Genomic DNA, 21602 nt, shown 5'->3' with positions numbered 1-21602 from the left:
TGGAAATTTGGTAAACTCCTATATCTAAACCATCTATAAAAAAAAAAAAAGAAATTTACAAGAAAATATCAAAACTATGTTCTACTTTTTGTTTCCATTACGTTGTTCAATTTCATCAACTGTTTGTTTGAAATTGGGCGTGCTTTTGAAAACTGCACCTTGTTCCGGATCAATAGTGACGTAGCTCAAATAATCCTGTGGCGTGGTTGTCGTTGTCGGCGTTACATTTGAATCCAGGAATCCATTCGATGGTGACAGCATGAGTGGCAGCGCACGTTGTCCAGCTTCTTTTTTGGACTGTTTACGCACATTGAAGCTCGACTGGATGAGCACGTTTCTTGGACCTACGATTTTGACAAAGTCGCTAGTTCCTAATGTATAGTTTTCCCATCTTGCGTGTAGTCTGTGGTATGTGTGCCTCGTGTGTGATACGAGTGATTTGGTTAATTGGACAAACCGAAACCAGTAGTGTTTGAGTTGATAGTATGTGAGTGTGGCAGTTGAGGGTGGGGTGGTTTTGGTGGTTGCTGGAGGTGCCGTTGCTGTATCAGCAACTACTTGTGTGTTTGGTTTTACTTTCAGTACCAAATTCAGAAACAGAAACAGCAACAATGACGATGGCGCATTTGCAGATGAGCTTGTCGTTGTTGGTGTTGCTGCTGCTGCTGCTGCTGCTGTTACAGGTGACTTTTGTTGCAATGACACACTTGACATATCCCTCAACACACAATTCTCCAAATCAAATGGCCCATTGACCGTAATCGCCAAAATTGCCCTCTTGTTTATCAAAATCTCCTCTTGGTCACCAACATCCAATTGATACACACCTCCATTCCCCACGACTCCAACTTGTCCTCTCCCACTCAACAAGGTGTATCCCCTATTCCACAAAGTACGTAACCCAGTCTCGGCTCGCGCAGTGCTACCACCAGTGGCGGTTGTGGTACTCCCTCCACTTTTACCAAACCACCGAAGTCCCACTCTGAAAACTCCTCCACTACTGCTGCCTGCTGCGCCGCCACCGGATTTGTTCAATTGCTTGGCCAACTTCTTTGAAATGTACCGTGGTAGACTGTGAATACTGACAGATAATGAATTCCCTGTGTACACTTGAACTGCATTCTTGTTCAAAATTGCCCAATCATTCAGTCCATCAAGTATCAAACTGACAAATGATGGATCGGAAGGCTGGTTGCTATTGGATTTATTTTTGCTACTGATTAATAGCGATATGGGAATAGTCGATATCAATTTCTGAAAAGCTTGGATCTTACCGGTTAGGATAAACCGTTTCCACCAATGAGGAAATTCGACCGTGTTTCGAATTATGGGTCCGTCATCAACATCAAGACTGCTGTTGCTGTTGCTGCTGTTGTTCTCGCCGGTGCTCGATCTCAATCCATATATTGACAACAATGACCCACGACGTAAGTAAATGGGAACTGAAGGCGGCGAATGAATCGACAAAAGTGTAGGTGGAGTACCCAAACTCTCAAATTTAGCAGTTTCCAAAGTCTGATACGACTTGAGCTGAGCTACTTGGCCAATGCTTTCAGGATTAGCAATTGTCTTGTTTAAGATTTCCGATTCATCGTTTGCATCACTTGATTGTGTTGTAGGTGCAGATGCTGCCGACGATGGTATGGACCTGTTATTAATTGATATCCCGCGATTGAATACAACCGCACTTGTTGAACGTCGCCAAGTAGTGGTCGCTGCTCGCACCATCTTTCAGGATTCAAAGTGCTTCTTTGCTGCTTGGTTTGACATGTTATTTTTCTATTCTATTTTTTTTTTTTTCCTTCTTCTCTTTGGCCGAGAGTTGTGGGATCTAAAAACGATTGGTTCTTAACTTGATACAGCTCACTTAGCATGAAAACAAAACATCGCCATCACTTGCAATCGTTTCGAAAGTGAACCTTGGTATATGGTACCAATTCTGCCAGATGGAGGTATCTATCTTGTGCGAGAAAGTGATACTTAGCACAAATAGACATTGCGGTTTTCTGGAAGGTTGAAAAGAGAGCGAATAAACGCTTGGGAAACTGGTGTCAATCCACTGCGAAGGCTGAAAAAATGTATCTACTCGTGTCTTACAACATAGCCTTTGTTTGAAGCTTGCTGGGACGGTGCTAAGAATTCATATGCTCACGTGACACTACTTTTAACTATGTGTCATGTGATAGATTTTGCTTTGATTGTTTAGTGCAAAATCTTGATTTGTTCGTACTATCTTCGGATAGTACATTTGTCAATTTTAACAATACAGAGAAGATTAGCATTGTCCTTGCATAAAGATGACACGCTTTACAAAGAGATTTACCATTTTTTTTTTTGCATTTCAAAACAGCTCCATTGTATCAACATATTGGACGTGATTCTATTATCATATTGGACTTGTATGCAACTCAATTTGGCATTTGGAAGTCAGGTTCGAACTGGGCACTTTTTAAATTCGAGGTTCCTTTTTTTGTCACCCAATACACGACCATTTTTGTTTCTCGTTTTCGCCCAATTGCGTTTCTCCGAATTTGACTTACAAATAACAAAAATTACAGTTACACATTAGTCAACGAATATGGTCAGTACTTGTAAAATTTGCCTCTGTATCTGTAGTATTGTTACAGCTCGTCTGATCCACAAACATCTACAACTTCAAATGCTAACCTACGAGCGATAGTAGCCACTTTTCACTAAACTACTCTGTTTTGCAGTTTTGGTGCTGCACTCAAGAATTGAAGAAAAGAAAAAAAAAAAAAAAAAAAGAAAAGAAAAATTTCGAACTTTGTAAAGCCAATCGCATAAGATTCTTCTACCATTGATTCATTCTTTGACCATTATTAGACCGCATACGTGGAGATTGCCCCCATAATTGCAACCCCCAACCACTTCATTCCAAGCGTGTACCACTTGTACATAACATTATTTATTCAACTTCACCACAACGATACTACACAATATGGTACCATTGGCAATACTCAAAAGAACAGTTCAAAGGGCTCCGAGATTAGTCTCTCCCACATCCTTAACCCTTAGAACGTTTACTCAGTCCACCATGAGACGCATTGCTCATGAAGAAGATCTCGTGGATCTCAAAACTTTACCTAGAAAAGAGGAACCTGAAATTTACGCTCCCTTGATAAATCCAACTGAGAAGTATAAAGTACAAATAGAAGAATTGCACAAGTTTGGTACTTATATCATGGCATGTTTACCCAAGTTTGTTCAACAGTTTTCCGTATGGAAGGATGAGTTGACAATCTACGTTGCTCCATCTGCAGTAAGACCAGTTATGTCATTTTTGAAATATCACACCTCAGCTCAATTCAAAGCATGTATGGATGTTACTGCTGCTGATTACCCCTCAAGAACTAATAGATTTGATGTTGTTTACAACTTGTTGTCAGTCAGACACAATTCAAGAATAAGAGTCAAGACCTATGCTAACGAGACCAGCCCTGTGCCATCTGTGACACCTTTATTCAATGGTGCCAATTGGTTCGAAAGAGAAACATATGACTTGTTTGGTGTATTCTTTACAGGCCACCCTGATTTGAGAAGAATCATGACCGATTATGGTTTCGAAGGTCACCCATTGAGAAAAGATTTCCCAACTACTGGTTACACTGAAGTTCGATACGATGAGGAGAAAAAGAGGGTTGTTTATGAACCATTGGAATTGACTCAAGCTTGGAGAAATTTCACCGTTGGTTCATCGGTTTGGGAACCAGTTGGCGATGGTCAAGATTTCACTCCAGAGAACTTTAAATTACCAACTCCCGAACCAGAGCCAGAAAACAAGGATGAAAAGAAGTAAAGAAGACACGCACACACACACATACACACACACACACACACACACACACACAAACACACACACACACACAAACATACGCAAATTACATACAAAAGACTAAAATATTGCAGTTTGAACTTATAAAACTTTTTTCTCTTTGTTTCTTTCTTGTATTGTGCTCTAATCAACGTTGTTGTAGAGCTGCTATCTCTTGATTCAATTTGTTCAACTCCTGATTTCGCGAATCTAAATACTCTTGCAACGATTCAACTTGTGTTTCAAGGTCTTTAATGTCATTTTCCACTTTCAGCAAATCCTCGTTCCCAGTACCTGATTGTTGTCTATTATATTGGTCTTGCTTGTACTTTAACAATTGCTCAAACTCATACTTTATCATAGCTTGCTCTTCAGATTCCTTCTTATCAGCATTCGATCGATTTTGAACTTGGAAGAGTAATTTTTCCAAATCAGCCAATTCTCTCTTCAATCTCACTTCTTCCCAATCTGTCCCTTCAGTTGCTGAGAAGTCAGTTCCTCTTTCAGTGTGACCATTATGTGAATGACCCAACTTGTTCAAATAACTTTCGGCGAATGAACGTTTTGATGCTTGTGTCTTTGTTGTTTCAAGTGGTTTGGCTTGTGCGCTCAAGTCATAGCTAGGTACTTCCTTTGAAAAAGTAGCTCTTAAGCTAGCTGGCACGCCACGAGGCACTCGCTTTCCATTCTCTCTTTGATTCAATATATGTAAAAACACCAACGCTTGATCCCTATCGATGGTTTCAAACGATTTTGGATTCACCAAGTTCCATGCAGAGGAAATATCACTCGATGGGACATTCTTCAAAGTCGAGTATAGTGAGTTCAACGAATCAAACCTTATTCTACCAAACTGGTCATTATTTGATTGATAGATGGTTTCGTATGTTGATTTGTCGCTGGGCGAAATGTACCAATCAAAATCATCACTCAACCCATCCTCATCATCCTCATAGTCTAATCCAACATTTCTTCCCTGACTAACAGCTTGATTGGCTTGAATTAAAGCTGCTTTGGAAGATGGGATCAACCAAGATGGTAGTTGGTCCGGAACTTCAGCGATGGACCCATTCACCAAATCAAAAATCAATCTCATGGTTATACAGAATTCCTCAAAGTCTAAGCTCCCGTCATTGTCAATGTCGCTTAGATCCCATATTGCTGATAGTTGTTGTTGTGGCAATCTAGAGTTTTTCAAGACCGGAGCAACGCTATCGCCAGATAGTTTGTTGCCGACTGGTTTCAAACCTTGAAATATTTGCCAGTACTTTTTGATCTCGTCTTCTTCTAAACGTGGCATGTTGAACACTCTGGTAATGGGTGTGACTGTTGTGTACTGATACAGTTAGTGTTGTTGATGGGAGTCAAAAGTGATCATGAAGTTGTCGATTGTGGAAACTCTTGGTGCGACAGCACTTCTTTGCCTTTTTCTCGTGCTACAAAGTACAACAAGTTTACCTTATCGAAATGTCTTTTACGTTTGAACAGTAACGATACCCTTTTAAAGAACCTCATACTATAAGGAATGTTACCATCTACGTTACAAGTGAATAGGCTTCAACCCGGTTTAAAAATGTGACTCTGATGGTCCTTTTTACGTTTCTGGCTAGTGTGGCAATCATGATCCAAGTTGGGAGAGATCGATAAAGTGTCCTCACCAAGAGAGTAATGCAAACGAGGCACTGCCTTTCGACGGATTCACTCTCATCCGCCACCTCTTCCCTCCAATACTATATATCCGATGTTGTGGCAATTTACGGAGATAAAGTCCAACTTGAAAGAATCTACCGCCAAAAGACAGGAATAAAGAGGTAACTCCATGAACATGTGGCTAGCAAAACACATCCTCATCCACATTCACAAAGATGCAGATCAGCTATAAATCTCACCATTGATAACCCATGGGCACCTATGCTTTATCAGACTTTTTTTTTTTTTTTTTCTCCTTCGAGATACCCACTTGTCAAAATATGCCACTTAGTTGAAACTTCCTAAAACAACCAAATTGTTCCAATCTTCTTGAAATTACCTTTCACGATTTTTCTTACCTCAGGCCATCCCCACATTCAATGGTTCAATTGTTTTTGTTGGGTATGTTTGAAGAGAGTGAAAGAGAGCTTGAGCAAGTATAAAGAGAGACTAATTTGATCTGAAAACCAACCCAAGATGATTCGAGTTGAAAGCGTTCACCAGATTCAATGTATTTTGCGTTTGTTTCACTATACCTTCTTGCTAGCGCCTTTGCAACAACCACAAGACCAACGGTACCTTCTGAGGACGATTTCTATATCCCCCCTCAAGGATACGAGGAATATGAAGTTGGAGCCATTCTCAAGCACAGGAACACGCCTGGTCCCCTTGGTAGCATCATAAACAAAGTATCTGTTGAAAGCTCGTGGCAATTGATGGTGCGATCTGAGGATACATTTGGTAACCCTAGCGCGGTCGTGGCGACAGTTATTAAACCATTCAATGCAAGTGATGACAAGGTCTTGTCGTACCAAAGCTTCCAAGACTCTGGAAATTTAGACTGCGCAATTTCATTTGCTATTCAATACAAATCAGGGTTTGCTAATTTGCTTGGACAACTTGAAATGTACCTTGTATCTGCGTTCCTCTCTCAGGGTTATTATGTTTTGATTCCCGATCACGAGGGATTGCAAAGTGCTTTTACTGCTGGTCGCAACTCCGGTCAGGCTACTTTGAACTCTATTAGGGCAGTGTTGAGCTCAGAAGACATTACTGGGATCCGCTCCGATGCAAAGACTGTAATGTGGGGGTTTTCAGGAGGATCTATTGCTGCTGGATGGGCAGCTGTGCTTCAGAAGGAATATGCACCAGAACTCAGTCAATCGTTGCTTGGTGCAGCACTTGGTGGATTCTACCCCAACTTGACAGCTCTATTTGAATACACCGAGAGGTCTTTATTCTCTGGGTTAATACCGAATGCATTTGCTGGGATTGGGAACGAGTACCCTGAAGTTGAAGCATTTTTGGATTCAAGAGTTAGTCCTGATCATGCAGAACAATTCCTGACACGAGGGGATCTCTGTTTTTTTGAAAGTGCAGTGACCAATGTTTTCCGCAACTATTTTACCGGCCCAGATAGAGTTTTCCCTGATGGATGGGGGATTTTCAACGAGGAGCCTCTCAAGACTGTATTACAAGAGAATGGGTTGTTGTACTTATCAGAAGAGTATGTTCCACAAATACCCATTTTCATTTTCCACGGAACACATGACAATATCTTACCCTTTAGAGACGCGATTATGACATTTCAACGTTGGTGTGAATTTGGACTCGAGTCCGGGGAATTTGCTGAGGACCAAACTTCCCTCCACGTGACGCAAGCTATTGCTGGAGCTCCTGCTGCATTGACATGGGTAATTAATCGGTTCAATGGAGTACCACCTGTTCAAGGATGCAAACACACAGCAAGAATTTCGAATCTTCTTTACCCTGGTGCTGTGAAATCTATCCTTGAATATTTCAGTGCCATATTTGATTTGCTTGCAGGTTCCGATTTGGGTCCTTATGGGGTGATATAGTTGTTGGTGAAGGAGGTAGGTTGTATGAATAAGACTAAAGGCATAAAATGAAGGGATTATGAGAGGTAGTTTAAGCTCTTTACTGCCTAGAATGTGGATGTAACTCGACTCAGAGTGTCATCCTTAAAAACACAGGTGAGTAGAGCTGGTTGCAAAACTGACAGCGCCCCTTTTTTACCGAAACACAACCAGATAATTTAAGCTACCCTAGATATCTAGCTAGTGTAACGTAGATAAGCAGTTAATGCAAATCATATTTCGATTAGAATAGTTAGAACCAGCATTGGAGACCTTTTCTCTTTCTGATGTCTTTGTTTGCCTTGAGACCACCACCACTCTACCACTCGACCCAGCACTGAGTATTGATGAAGATTTTGTCCATGTTTACAACCGAAAGATGAATTCGTCAGGAACGAGCTCCAAAATCTTCACAAGTGGTGTTGAAGGAAGCATAAACCAAGTTGAAGAGTCCTTCCCCATGACCAACCTTGATGGATATCAGCACAACACCAACCATTCATCTTTGGATAAAGCTTTGCAAATTGATAGATTCTTTACCAGTTCAGGAACGATCAAGAGGGCGGAGACATATAATCATGAAGTTGAGATGGGCAGTTTGTCTTACAAGTACCTCGTTCATCAAAAGAAGCAACATAAGCTGTCACAGAAGAGGAGAATCCATGAGAGTTTAACCCAAACGAAGGGTAGTGATGATAATCTAGTTCACGATATTTCAACTAACGATAAAGAAACAGACTCGAGGAAGGAGTCATATACATATGAAGATCTAGTCTCAGAGGACTCCATTGATGATTACTATTTTCCGGATTTGAGATTGCTTGATGATAACAGCAGTTCTGAGGAAGTGGATTTGGCCATCACCAGTTTTCCAAAGAAGAATGTAGATAGGGAAATTGGGGAATATAATGCCAATACAATTGAGAGCTTGGAACTCAAGGCATGCTTGGGTACCGACATAGCAGCTTCTGCTAACCTTGCCAAAAGTTTGCAACACGATTCGACTCACAATGCTTGCCAAAACACACCACTACAAAATCAAGTTCTTGCACGGGCATCTACATCGACACCAGTAAGGCACCTCCTGTCGGATACGCCGGCAGCTTATCCAGCTAAAGCACGTTGGAAACTGATTGAGATCATGAAAGGAGCTATTTCACAGACAAGGTTGCCAAATTTGCGTGTGCAAATAATACAAGAAGTTGATAATATGGCTCTTTCCAGAGAAGAACTCAAGAAGGAAGTGGACGATGTGGCAAAGGAGGCTTATCACTGGGCCAAAGAAGCCTTCAATTTCCCTAAAGTGAAGGATTATGTCGCATCCATTGAGAATATGTAGAAGCAGATGGCCATCAAAGTTGGCAGTTCCAGTAAATGGAAAGAATGCCAAACGAATGGAGATCAAAATCTCCTTAATTGTAGGTCAAAGTTGCAAAAAAATGTCTTAAAAATGCCAATTAGTTACCGTTACTGTTGCCTAGTAGTTTTTCATAAGATTCCCCCTATCTATAGATATGTAGAGAAACCGTAAAAAAAACTGCTTCCATCTTAACTGGCTACTCTATTCATGACTTTGCGATGGCAAATATCCCCCCCGCCCCATAGAGATGATCTCAGAGAGGTGATGCGAAAACAAGCGGTTGTGCATTTAGGGCATTTAGGTTTTTGGTTTCAAAAAGTTCAACACAAACAGCAGCCCGTGTCTTTGATTTACAATACAAATTTCGATTCTGTGTCTTATAATATTTTTCGGGTACGAGTTTACTAGGTTGCAATAGCTACTTGAGAAGAGAGGGCTTTGTGTCACCGGAACATAATTGAGAGTCTTGCCAGAACAACAACAACACATCTGACCCGGATGGTGATTGTTGGTTTGTTAGAGTTGTATATCGTTGCACAACAGTTAATCAGGTTACTCCCTTATTGAACCTTGATTGCTGTATGGAAAATTCTAGAAAGTTGTAGAAATGCTGGTAGTGTACTTTTGATAATTGCTATGCTTTGAGTAAGTCATCTATTATTATACGATTAACACCCCCCCCCCCTTCGCCGCCCCTCCGCCTCTCCTATCATATTTTTTTGTTTTGGTTAATGCAAATCGATTTAAGTTGGATTAGATTAGATAATGTATGAAGCTAGGTCATCCATCGGTGGCAAAAAAATTGTTTAAACTTAGTCCATGCAGTGCGTATGACTTATATAACATTCTCTGGTAGTAGTGTGGGGAGGACAAAAATACGCCGACTTGGATGACAGCGGAAATAAACATCAAGAAGTAAAAAAAAATAACAATTCTGTGCATATGACACTAAAGTGAATTAAAGAAGGTCGTGTACAATATTACAAGACATACACCACACACAAAGCGAAGAGAAGCTTTTCTTGTCGCTTGCTATTTCAATCATATATTCAGTGGTTTTGGCGGTGGTGGGTATCGTTTTTGGAGAAAGCGTTGAATACACATTAGCCTCATGGTGTAGTGAGATTCGAATGCAAGACAAAGGTTTCAGTTTTTGAGACAAGAAGGAACAAATATCATACGAGTGAAACCAGGTTGCGCGTATGTTTAGCAATACAATATGGTTGGGGGAGGGAGGGGGTGTAAATTTCAATTTATGCATGGCGCGCAAAAAAAAAGAAAAAAGAAAAAAGAAAAAAGAAAAAAGAAAAAAAAGTTTCTTTTTTGTTGTTATACCTGCAATCATGTATATCTGCTGCATATGTCTGCACTTGGAGACAAATTTGAACACCACAGTGGAACAACTGGGTCTGGTGGACACAAGTGCTGCAACAAGATTACCGACGAACAAGCTCGTTGCACTTTTGCGTTTGTTTTTTTAAACGGTTTACTTTTTGCATTCGAATTTCGGTAGCGCGGAGAAGACCATACCAATTCGCCACATCTCTTTCCTACCTCGCCCAAAAAGTAATCATCACTATCAGCTTGTTGAAACGGGGACATTATTAGAGAATTGGAAAAAGTATACACGATTGAATCAATTGCTACAATGGGATTTGTTTTGTTTTTTTTTTCTTCCACAGTGTAACAGAAAGAGTCTTCTCTTATATAGACATGGTCTGATTATGTTGCAACAACCGTGTGTTGTAGTTGGGAATATTACAAGCGGGACTTTTTGGTGCTTAACTTTAAAGGGCAGTCACAACCCGAGAGCCTAGCATCACTTTCTTGGAAGGTTGAAGAAAGCTCAATTAAGGTTCTACATAAAGTAAACACGCGTTCGCAACAACCAGATCTTGTTGGGAAAGTACTATAACTTTCGGCACTATGGAATTTAGCTTCTTCGGAATAACATCCTTACTGCGTAGTAGAGTTACGAAAATCCCTCAACTTCCGTTTTTTATTGTGAAATACAAAAGAAATTGCAAGTCAATAAAGCGAGCGTCTCTGAAACCAAGCTGGTGTGGTAATTCCTCAGAATCATCAGCTTGCCCAAATTGTAAATAAGCGTGGATTGTTGTGTGGAGTACAGGACCGTTGTATAAAGCAAAAAACAATAAAAGACATTTAAAGACATCTGAGACATGTTGCTCAAATACACCAAGACATCTAAGACAATGTTTCTCGTTTGTTATGCGACAGAAGAAGGAAAAAAAAAAAAAAACTAAACTAAACGACCAAAAACACACAAAGTAGAAACAGAAACAGGGGGTGTAAAACATGTGTCTCAGTCCTGCATATAAGCAGATGTAGTAGAAGTAGAAGAAGAAGAAAAATTTCATCATACAGCCAGTTTATATATATACATACCGATTCATCAGGGTCATCAACTAAACCTACACTTCTTCTTTCTGTTCATGTTCGAACTATATTTCTACTACCACTACAAATCCTTAAAACTTTAAATTCCAATCCATAACTACTACAACAACAGATAAAGGAGAAGTTCTCATTACATCATCATTGAAATAGTCAACAGATATATAAGATCAACCATAATTTCCCAACTCCCCACGCGAAACTGAGATAGTAATTTTCGAAACCAAAAAGATATAGCAAGTCGTATCCTTTATTATTCGTCTGTTATTACTACTACCACTACCACTACGACTATACTACCACAAGCAGACTCACAGCAAAACTTTTGATATCACAATCGAATCAAAGGGTATGTATTATTTGAAGTAGCCACCTTCTCTGATTGCAGAGAGGAGGAGGCGCTGAAGCGACAAGAACTGTTACCATTCAAAGCACCGTGTTTAGCCTACAGCCATATGAAAATCAGATTTGAAGATCCCACTCCGGCTCCTCCTCCCCCCCCCCCAATTCATACTCGACATCCACACATCCGACATAATACGCTGACAAGATCCAACAGCAGATATTCAACAGCAGTTTTGCATCTTATCGACACCACAGATTTTGAACTTCAGATAATTTCATCACACCAGATCGATTGCTAAAAGCAGATTTGGTAGTGGCGAGAGTGGACAGCAAAAGAAATAAAGCATGAATTAAGAGGTTATAATACATGTCGCCACTATGTTACCAACACGAGTTGACGTTTCACTATAAACCATTTGAATAGTTTTATCATTCTATGACCCCTCAAGTTTAAAGTTCACGCCACAATCAGTTCAAATGTATTCAAATTTTTTTGCTGTCTAGGAATTGTTTGTTTGATTTTTTTCTTTTAAGTTAATTGGAAAGAAAAATTTAATTCACGCAATCAATTTGCACCCCCTTACTCAAATCGCACCCCCCCCTCCCTTATGGTCACACTTCGTTTACCATATTCATATTAAGAATGACTGCATTACACTTGACAGGGGAAGGGAGAGAGGGGGCGGGGGCGGGGGGACTATAGGCTTCATTCGGATATTCAGGTGGCATACATTGTCGATTCTTTTAGATCACATGATTTAGTAGCAATTTCCAAAAATTCACCGGAAGTCAATAAGGGACCGCAAATCTGATCTCAATGGTTGATTGGCATTGTTGGGACCGCTGTACGAATCAACAGTTTTTTTTCTTTTTTGTCCACATGTCATCACCTCACGTACTAACGTTTCAATAGGATTACTATCAATTCAGTAAAAGGAAATATTTCGCAGCAATTCACTATGCTGGCAGATACATTACCAATTTCGTGCAATTCCTGCAGGAAGAGGAAGATCAAATGTAACAAGAAGAAACCTTGTGACCAATGTATAAAAAGAAAGGTTGACTGTGACTTCCCGGCAAAATTTAGAAATATCAATATAACAGAAGATGGCAAGAAGGAAGGGAAGCAGCAAGTGAGTGCAAAGGTGAAAGCGGAGACTCAAAGAGATTCAAATGCTGTGGAATCAGAGAGAAACTTGGAACTACTACGTGAGCAGCAAACTCAACTACTGTTCAACCAAGAACGTATCAATCTTCAACAACAACAGCTACATAACCAACAACTCCAACACAATATACTCGAGCAACAATCACAGCAACAAAACCAAGCGCTACGGCCACATCGTGTTCCACTCCAGACTTTGGCAGAAGGAGGAAGTGCAAAGAGCAGCAGTGCCGCAAGTTCAAATTCATTATTGACGTCTACGTCTACGCAAAGCTCGATGGTAACCGATCCACCATCAGTTAGTGACTCTACTGGCGTCGAAAGTAAGCTCATTTCTCGTGACCCCAAATTGAATACTGTTTCCGGCCCCTCAGGAGAGTCAGGCTCAGAATTATCTGGAGACCTGGGTAGGGTGCATAATTACCCTAGGAGGCTAAACTCAAACGATGTCGATGACATGACTTCAATGAGACAGAACTTCGATATGATGCGGGCCGCTAATTCACAATTGTTGGATGAGAACCGCGCTTTGACACAAAGATTGGAGGAAATTTTACTGAAGATATCCGTTTCTGATACAACGCCGGAATCGGCATCTTCCGCTTCGTCGTCAACAGCTCCTACAACAAAGTCAACAGCGGCAGCAGTAGCAACTACTGCAACCGCAACAAACGTACCCCAAGTGAAAAAGACTTCTTCTGGCAGCACAACTACCACCACTTCGAGTAATAAACGAGAGCGGACTGCGGACTCTTCGTCAGAAGATCTTCCAAACAAGAAGGAGAAGGTTGGGTTCTTTGGTCATTCAAAGGCGAGCTTCCCCAATGACTCAGCAAGTGCAAATCAAGGGATGTATTCGACAAATGTGCCCGTTATTGGAACTGTTCCACCAAAGGAAACCTCATCTTCCGGTGGAAGTAGTGGAGATGAAGTTGGCCAACATGAAGTCGATGTAGCAGCAGCAGCAGCAGCAGCAGCAGCAGCACTAGAAAATCCAGCAGATGCACAACATCCTTCGTCAAGAGATGATAAAGGCGTGCCACCACTTAGAAGAGTCTACAAAATGAAGCGCAATAAATCTGGTGGAAGCGAAGGGTCCAACAACTGGGAAATGGATATCGATGCTTACCAAACCCACGAAACTGTCAAGTCGAATCGTATGGTGGAGAGAAGTGGCAAAAAGAAGAAACTTCCCATCTTACCTTCGTACTTGTTAAAGTATGAGGACCCCGATATCAGCACCGATTCAGATACGTACCATGATGTATTTCGTTTAAATTTTGAAGTTATTATGAACTTGGTGTACAAGTTTTTTGAAAGAAGTCCATATTATAGAACGTTCATCTCGGCGTCGCATGTGTTTGGATTTTTGAAGAGCTACGAAAACATCAATGATAGAGATTGGGATAATGACGACGACATGATGTTGGTTTATATGATTTTGAGTTTGGCGGTACAAAGACTTAGTTCAAAGGATTTTGTCGATTTGAATTTGCTACCTGCTGGTTCTGTCAACACATGTACAAAGTACCGGAAATATTTGACGAGAAACATTTTGCATAGAGGTTATGAGAGATTAAGACATGGTTTGGTGAAAGAGTCCTTATTGACCATCCAATCATACATATTGTGCACTGAGTGGTACTTTTTGGAACAAAAGTATGAGGAATGCTGGACAATGATGTTTCATGCTTGCTCGATTTCCTATTCCATTGGGTTACACATCATGGGTAATTATAACTTGCAAGAAGTCAAACCTGGCAAACAGTTTAAAAATTTGATTAGTGCCACTGCTGAAGATTCAGATGTTAGCGACAAAAAAGAGTCTTCAGGGTCAGAAGAAGATGACAAGAGCAATGGTCAGGATGATGGATTGGATGTTACCAGGTATAGATTATGGTTTGCGTTGAAGTATTATGTTTCGCTGATTTGTTCAATTTTTGGTAGACCAAACCCCATATCGGTTCAAGTTGGTATGAATGGATCCAATAGTGGATTAGGATCAGTAATCACCGATGAAAAGGCGCACATTTTGTTCAAAGTGGGTGTTTGTGAATCATTGAGGTTGTCAAACTTGATGTTGATTGAGAATTTTATGATTGATTTCTCTTCGGCAGCATTGCTTGATTTGTCGCACAAGTTTGATCGTGAAATCAGCCTCTTGAACACTGCTTATGCTTCGCTGCTTGATAATGGCAACAACGACAACAACAATACCAACAACAACAACGTGTTAATATCTGCCAATGATCTGGACTTTTTGGTGGTTGACGATTTCGGTGGAAAGTCATTAGAGTTTACTAGCTTGGAGTTATTGGCCGACCTTATTATTTTGCATATCAACAGTGCCAAGTTGTATGAGCCATTCATTAGCAAGTTTGAGAATGCAGAAGGCTACGAAGAAATTGTCAAGAATCAAACGGAATCAGTGGTTAAATTTTTGGTCTTGTTGAATACGTTTATTGAAGGATTTTTGAAGCAATGTGTTGATGACCATTTCCAAGCTGGGCAGATGAATGGAGCTGACTCGAGTGATGAAAATTTGAATTATGGTCCTGTCAAGTTTGGCAAGCTTTTCAAATCTTATTTCCCATTCTTGAATTCATTTATATGCCAAGGTGTCATTGTTATTTTCACCTTATTGCATTACAAATCAAAGGACTTTGTTGCCAATGATGATAAATCTGTATTGAATAACAGATTTCTTGGATTGATTGAAAGTAATTTGCAATCGTTGTTGCACTTTGAGCAAAGGCTTTCAACAAGGTATATCACGACATCAAGAATGTGGTCTTCAAACATGGTTTATTTGATTAACCGTGTTTTGAATTTGATTAAGTTGTTGTACGAAAAACAGGAGGATACGTCTGGTTCTGAGGAAGCTAGAAAGCAAAGACAATATGTTGTTGGAGGTACTTCATCGTCATCACCAGACAGTGTTTCTAATTTACCTATCACTACTGCGCGTGGTAATTTGTCGTACTTGGTCAACACCAATCCATTTGGTGATCCTTCGCAATTTGAGTACTTGAATGGTTTCCATTTGAATGATCCATTCTGGTTGACCGTTCCTGATGGCGGTAATGACATGCAATACTACATTGATGAAGATGCAAGAGCAAACAAACCAATAGCTGGATTCAAGCAATATTCACCCTTGAACGGTGGAAGCCAGCAATTGGTAGGAGACAGAAATGAGGATGGTGATAGACAAAATTCTACAATCAAGGTGGCCACAAGCAGTGGTGAATCCAACAACGGTTTATCTCCTTCAACCCAACAACAACAACACCAGCCACAGCAACAACCACAGGAACAGCAACAGCCACAGGAACAGCAATCATCTTCATTAGGAGCTAATATGAGGCCAATCATGAGAAGACCACCGTCGGATTTGTTTGGAATGAATTCAAATTTTGGGAATTGGAATGATGCTGGCAATGGTGGCCTGGGTACAAGACAAACACCAAACAGTGGAGCAAATTCATCAAATGGTACACCAAACATTGGAATGGGGTTGAATTTAGGTGGGCGTAGACCAATGTCTTGTGGGTTGCCTCCTCCTATACTAACTCCTACAATACAACAGCAGCAACAGCAATCACAGTTGCCATCGCTTTCTCAAGTGCATCAGCAACAACAGCAGGAGCAGAATGAACAGCAGAAGGATCATCAACTGCAACAGGTGCCCACTTCACAACCACAGCCGCAACATCCAGCGCCAAACTTTATGGGTGGGGGATACATGTTTCCGCAACCAATCGGGTATCCTGTGCAAACATATCCACCAGATCAAACATATTACAACCAGGAGGGAAAAGAGCGGCTGAATCAAGATAGAGATTGAGGAGCGCAATTTGGTTTTTTTTTTTTTTTTGTTCTTTCTACTTTTGTTTGTTTTGTTTGTTTTGTTATGTTTAGGTCGTCTACTAGAGTGAAATACAGCTAGCTGTTTATAGGGACAAGTGATTTAATGAAATTTACATATATGGTCATAAAGAGTGTTGGTTAGTTTGTTGTAGTTGAATAAAAAAATATACTAAAGTGTGGGGTCTGGTTATTATTTTAACCGTTTTGGAACCGACTGAGCGTTGAAGAAGAAGAAGAAGAACTAAAAAAAAAAAAAATATCAACTCTTCCGGACGAGAGAGATTTCTTTTTAAAACAGGAGTTTTCTTCGGTTGAATAGACATCAACTGTTCTAATACACCTGTGTTACACATCACTCACACATATTCTACTACTACCACCACTACTTAACCACCAGGATCACAAACAAATCACCTGTCATTACAGCTAACTATTATATCTCGCAATGTATGTTGTTCTCCAGCAACCCTCCCCTCACTTTCATTTTTTCACAGACGTTTATACTAACTCAGACTCCAAAAACTAGCATATAACAGCCCACTGCGACAACCGCCATGTCATCATTCAAGAAATTCGCCGATAGTCTCTTTTCCAAAAAGACGTTAAAGTACATGTGTACTACCCATTTCTGGGGACCAGTTTCCAACTTCGGTATCCCCATAGCTGCCATTATGGATTTGAAAAAGGACCCGGAAGTCATTAGTGGACCCATGACGGGATCATTGATATTGTACAGTTTGGTGTTTATGAGGTATTCGTTGGCGGTGACTCCCAAGAATTATTTGTTGTTTGGGTGTCATTTTGTTAATGAGTTGGCTCAGTTGGGTCAAGGGTTCAGATGGACAAAGTTCCATTATCTTGACAAGGACGCTGCCGAGAAGAAGATAAAGAATTGAGGCAGAGTGGGTATGAAGAGAAGTGGTATCTTGATTATATGCATTTTTGTGTTAAATAGATTTTTAATGTCAGATATATATATATATTTATGTATATGATGACAAAGACTCTGGGTCGTAGGATGGACATTGCAATGGAATAGCTTGCAAAAGAAAAAAATTACACCACTATGTGAGTGTAGCAACAAACCATTGTGCTGGTTTGTACCCAGATCAGTATGTTTGAAGTAACAATGTTGTGTCGCGAGTTGTATGAAAAATGTGTCAAACAGCGAAATAACTGATTGCTTACTAAGTGTACCGTACAACCAACGCTGCACCAATGAGGAACATATTCTGGCTAATCACACTCACACTATCATCGCTAGTGGCTTGCTACTCACCCTCCAACGTGATACAAGCGAACGACAAGAACTTCCAGCAAATTGTCACCACGCCCGGTAAATTCACATTTGTCGATTTCTACGCCGACTGGTGTCGTCATTGCAAGAAATTGTCTCCGGTAGTTGACCAATTACTAAACTTGTTTGCTGACTATCCTCAAATACAAGTGGTCAAGATAAATGGGGATAAAGATGGTAAGAAAATGAGCAAGAAATACGTTACTATTGGATACCCAACATTATTGATGTTTGATGATCTGGGACAACACGTGGAATTTGAAGGTGTTAGGGATGTTGAAGCTTTTAGCAATTTTATACAGCAGTTGAGTGGAGTGAGATTGGATAAATCGAAACAGGATGAATATGAGGAAAGCAATCTACATAAACAAGGAAATGGGCAACAACAGCAACAAGAAGAACAAGATGTGATTGTGTCCTTGACTCCACAACTGTTTGAACAACAACTTCAAAATACGCAATATGCTATAGTGGCAATCGAGGGCAGCTGGTGCTCATATTGTAAAGAGTTTGCTGGTGTATTCGATCAAATTGCAAACACCATCTACGCTAGAAACAAAAACATCCTTTTTGCCACATTCACAGTCGACGAACAAGGGAACGGACAAGAGATAATAGACAAGTACGGGGTGAAGAGACTACCAGCATTGATGCTTGTCAAGGAGGGTAATTTAGACAATGCCATTGTGTATGAGGGCGATTTAAGACGACTTGACAAAGTCATTGACTTGATTAATGACTTTGCCGGGACATTACGTGATAGAACTGGGGAGTTGAAGGAGGGAGCAGGGGTGATTCGGCATATCAGTGAGTCAATTGCCAAAGCTAATGTTGGCGAGTTCGAGCAAGTGTTGAGTGAATTGGATACACTTTGTGGTGACACTGTTGGATTCTATAAACTGGTGGTGGAGAGTTTATTGACAGATGCCAATGCACTCAATGTGGAGTATAATAGAATCAAGTTGATATTGGACAAGGACATTGATAAGTTGAATGGTGTTACTGTCGACTCATTGAAACAAAGATTGAATGTGTTGAATCTGTTGCGATTATAGAGTGACTACAAACGATGTAAATTTTTTAGACGATAGGTACTGTAGTTGACGTAGAAATCATATTATCTATGTATATCTCTCTATTAAATACGCAACCTTCTATACAAATAGTACTCTAATCTACCACTCTATTGGATCGAATTTCTGAACCAATCGCACCTTTTCCGGCCAAACTTTACCACCATGCAATATACACTCATCTATAATCGGCCTCACATTATTGGGCTTGCACAAGGCCAACCAAATGTTTTTCCCCGACAGTTTCAAGTATATAATGACATTGGCAGCATATTTATGTCCACCAACATGATTTATAAATCCAACTTGGACTCCGCCGGGAGATGAATCACACATATCTCGATACAAATCCAATTCTCGCAAATACAATTCCATTTCCTTCTTCATTATTGGTGCAGTTACTCCACATCTCTTGTCTCTAGTACGATGCGAGCACAAGAGGATATAGGCTTTATTCGTATCGGGTATGATTTGTGGTATTTGTTGTTGGATGTCACTCACTTGTAAATTTTCATGATCAGTGGTTGAGAGGATGTGCACCAATTTGGTCATTACTTTATCCACATCGGAGATTTTCAAGCCCTTGATCCATAGGAAATACGGCAATACCAATACATCACCCATTTGTTCATTTATATAGTCATCATTGGAAAACATCTCCTCACCAGCAAATGAAGAACACGTAACTTTAATAGTACCTAACGACGACGATGACGACGACGGTGATGCATCATTGCTTTTACTATGCTTGGACGCCCATGACGCGACTGCATGAGACAAGGTGTTTGGAGTCCCCGTAGCATCATGAGGCCAATCGATCCTTCCTGTAGATACGTTCAAATGCAACCCAAACGGTTTCGTGGAGTGCCATAGTGGTTCTGACTCTTCAAATGTTAACGATTTGGGGAATTTGGCAGTGCAGTCGTCGCATGTTTGTGAGCAGTTGCTTATTTCAAATCCGAGTTGTTGGATCTCATCTTCAGGTGTTTGTTTGTTGTTTGATTTGCCAAAAAACTTGTTCAAAATCGTCATCGGTGTAAGGTAGAAAGAAAGAAGAAGAAGCAAGTGGATAGTTGTTGCTAGGATCAGCAGCTGGTGAATGTACTTGAAAAGTTTTGATGTGAGAAAAGTGGGACTATTATATATATATATATATATGATCTAGTTGGGAAACTGTGTAATAATTTGTACGGTTTTTTGATTTCTTTCTTCTTCTTGTTTTCTTTCGCTCTCATTCTTGCTTTGTGGAATCCCGAGATTAGATAACTTTTTTTAGTAGAATATTAATAGTAAAGCCACCACAGTGTCCGCAGGCGACTACCTCGGATACGCTATTGTTATCTACAACATCAATTAGCAAGCTGGCTTAGATATGTACACGGCATCAATATCTGAAAATTGTCTGCAAAAAGGATATTTGTATTGAATATCGGATAGATGCAGACATTAGTTCGGATCGAGATTTAGAATGCCGAACAAAACAACACAGTCTAATTTTACATTTACACAACAAGACTTATAAGGTACAAGGAGAGTACGGTTATTGGGGATTGAAAGTCCACTTGGGCATATAGCATCAAACACAACTTTACTGAATGTATTATGTTCACACGGTGCCATGCTTAAAGCAAATACTTCTACTATCCAAGTTCTTTAAAAGAGCGTGTCATTGTTTCGTTGTACGCTAAACAACAAAGTACTTGGATCGAACCTGGAATGTTTGAAAGAGCTAGTAGAAGAGTGGAAAGAATGAGAGCAGCACGGTAGTTTCATGCTCAATTTGCAGCTCTCTACAACTGTCTGGAAAAGCGGAAAGTTGCCAAATGCATAGAATGGCAAAGTGCAGGGCAAAGTGCAAGGCAAAGTGCAATGCAAATGCCTGTTGTGGGCTTTTCCAAATGTAATGAGCAGTATGATGGTGCTGGTGTTGGTGTCAACTTGATTCACTATCCTTTTGGTGGCCCACAAGAGTGACCAAAGTGTGTTGCAAAAGATCAAATTCGGTAGGTGTAACTAGAGGGTTTCAAAAAAAAAAACAAAGCTTGTAGTGTACAATTCACCCTTTTACCAAGAGTAGTTACTTGCTCCATATAGCTCTTCTCTTTCTTCAACCACTTGAGCTTCATCTACAGCAACACTTCTTCTTTACAAGTTTTTTTTTTTTTTCTCTTTCTTTTGGATTCATTACAAAGAGTAACGTGTTTGGTCCTACTCCCCCCCCCCTTTCGGCAATAGTGAGACACTCATGCACATGCAGCACAGTTTTAGACAGACTACAGATCAAGTCTTGTATAATATTTGTGTGTATAATTCAACAATAAAATATCTGGCACATGTAGTAGTACAATTATATCTTTTGATACATATTTGATCACTGTATAGCGTATTTTCGATAATTGAATAGTAGATGGAAAGATAGAGTAGACAGAGAATGAGAAGAAAGGCATAACAACAAAATTTTACTTCGTTTGCGGTACACTGCGCGTCATTGAGGTAGTGACTGTCGTTGTTGTTGTAGTTGTAGTAGTACTAGTAGTTGTAGTACTAGTAGTGATTGGTTATAGTAGATGTAGTTGTATCAAAAGTGTCCTTCTTCGTCTTCTTCTCTGTTTCCATTGTTTTGTGTAACAACAACAATTCCTTCTTTTTCTTCTTTTTATTTTTATTTTTTTTTTT

At 40.1% G+C, this 21602-nt stretch overlaps 8 protein-coding genes across 8 annotated transcripts; 5 read left to right on the top strand and 3 right to left on the bottom strand. All coding sequences in view use genetic code 12, as the record gives it.

Moving 5' to 3' along the window:
• Positions 1-81: 81 nt before the first annotated feature.
• Positions 82-1728, bottom strand: KGF57_004418 (uncharacterized protein; the record flags this gene model as incomplete). Its single annotated transcript, XM_051753927.1, has 1 exon — positions 82-1728. One exon carries the CDS (start codon positions 1726-1728, stop codon positions 82-84), a length of 1647 nt encoding a protein of 548 aa, XP_051607105.1.
• Positions 1729-2959: 1231 nt separating this feature from the next.
• On the top strand, positions 2960-3817 carry ALI1 (Ali1p; the record flags this gene model as incomplete). Its single annotated transcript, XM_051753925.1, has 1 exon — positions 2960-3817. One exon carries the CDS (start codon positions 2960-2962, stop codon positions 3815-3817), a length of 858 nt encoding a protein of 285 aa, XP_051607104.1.
• A 163-nt stretch (positions 3818-3980) lies between these two features.
• END3 (End3p) lies at positions 3981-5132 on the bottom strand (the record flags this gene model as incomplete). The annotated part of the gene is made up of 1 exon (XM_051753924.1): positions 3981-5132. The coding sequence occupies one exon, from the start codon at positions 5130-5132 to the stop codon at positions 3981-3983; it is 1152 nt and encodes a 383-aa protein (XP_051607103.1).
• A 769-nt stretch (positions 5133-5901) lies between these two features.
• KGF57_004415 (lipase family protein) lies at positions 5902-8737 on the top strand (the record flags this gene model as incomplete). Its single annotated transcript, XM_051753923.1, has 3 exons — positions 5902-5923; positions 6026-7371; positions 7652-8737. The coding sequence occupies 3 exons, from the start codon at positions 5902-5904 to the stop codon at positions 8735-8737; spliced, it is 2454 nt and encodes an 817-aa protein (XP_051607102.1).
• A 3743-nt stretch (positions 8738-12480) lies between these two features.
• On the top strand, positions 12481-16533 carry KGF57_004414 (fungal specific transcription factor domain-containing protein; the record flags this gene model as incomplete). The annotated part of the gene is made up of 1 exon (XM_051753922.1): positions 12481-16533. The coding sequence occupies one exon, from the start codon at positions 12481-12483 to the stop codon at positions 16531-16533; it is 4053 nt and encodes a 1350-aa protein (XP_051607101.1).
• A 577-nt stretch (positions 16534-17110) lies between these two features.
• On the top strand, positions 17111-17452 carry KGF57_004413 (pyruvate transporter; the record flags this gene model as incomplete). The annotated part of the gene is made up of 1 exon (XM_051753921.1): positions 17111-17452. One exon carries the CDS (start codon positions 17111-17113, stop codon positions 17450-17452), a length of 342 nt encoding a protein of 113 aa, XP_051607100.1.
• Positions 17453-17774: 322 nt separating this feature from the next.
• KGF57_004412 (uncharacterized protein) lies at positions 17775-18908 on the top strand (the record flags this gene model as incomplete). Its single annotated transcript, XM_051753920.1, has 1 exon — positions 17775-18908. The coding sequence occupies one exon, from the start codon at positions 17775-17777 to the stop codon at positions 18906-18908; it is 1134 nt and encodes a 377-aa protein (XP_051607099.1).
• A 120-nt stretch (positions 18909-19028) lies between these two features.
• Positions 19029-19958, bottom strand: KGF57_004411 (uncharacterized protein; the record flags this gene model as incomplete). Its single annotated transcript, XM_051753919.1, has 1 exon — positions 19029-19958. The coding sequence occupies one exon, from the start codon at positions 19956-19958 to the stop codon at positions 19029-19031; it is 930 nt and encodes a 309-aa protein (XP_051607098.1).
• Positions 19959-21602: the final 1644 nt, after the last annotated feature.

Source organism: Candida theae (genome assembly GCF_024610275.1).
Source record: "Candida theae strain CBS 12239 chromosome Unknown scaffold29, whole genome shotgun sequence".
In the NCBI taxonomy this organism is placed as follows: Eukaryota; Fungi; Ascomycota; class Pichiomycetes; order Serinales; family Debaryomycetaceae; genus Lodderomyces; species Lodderomyces theae.
The sequence above is the reverse complement of the archived record's forward strand: the minus strand, read 5'-3'. Positions and strand labels throughout refer to the sequence as shown.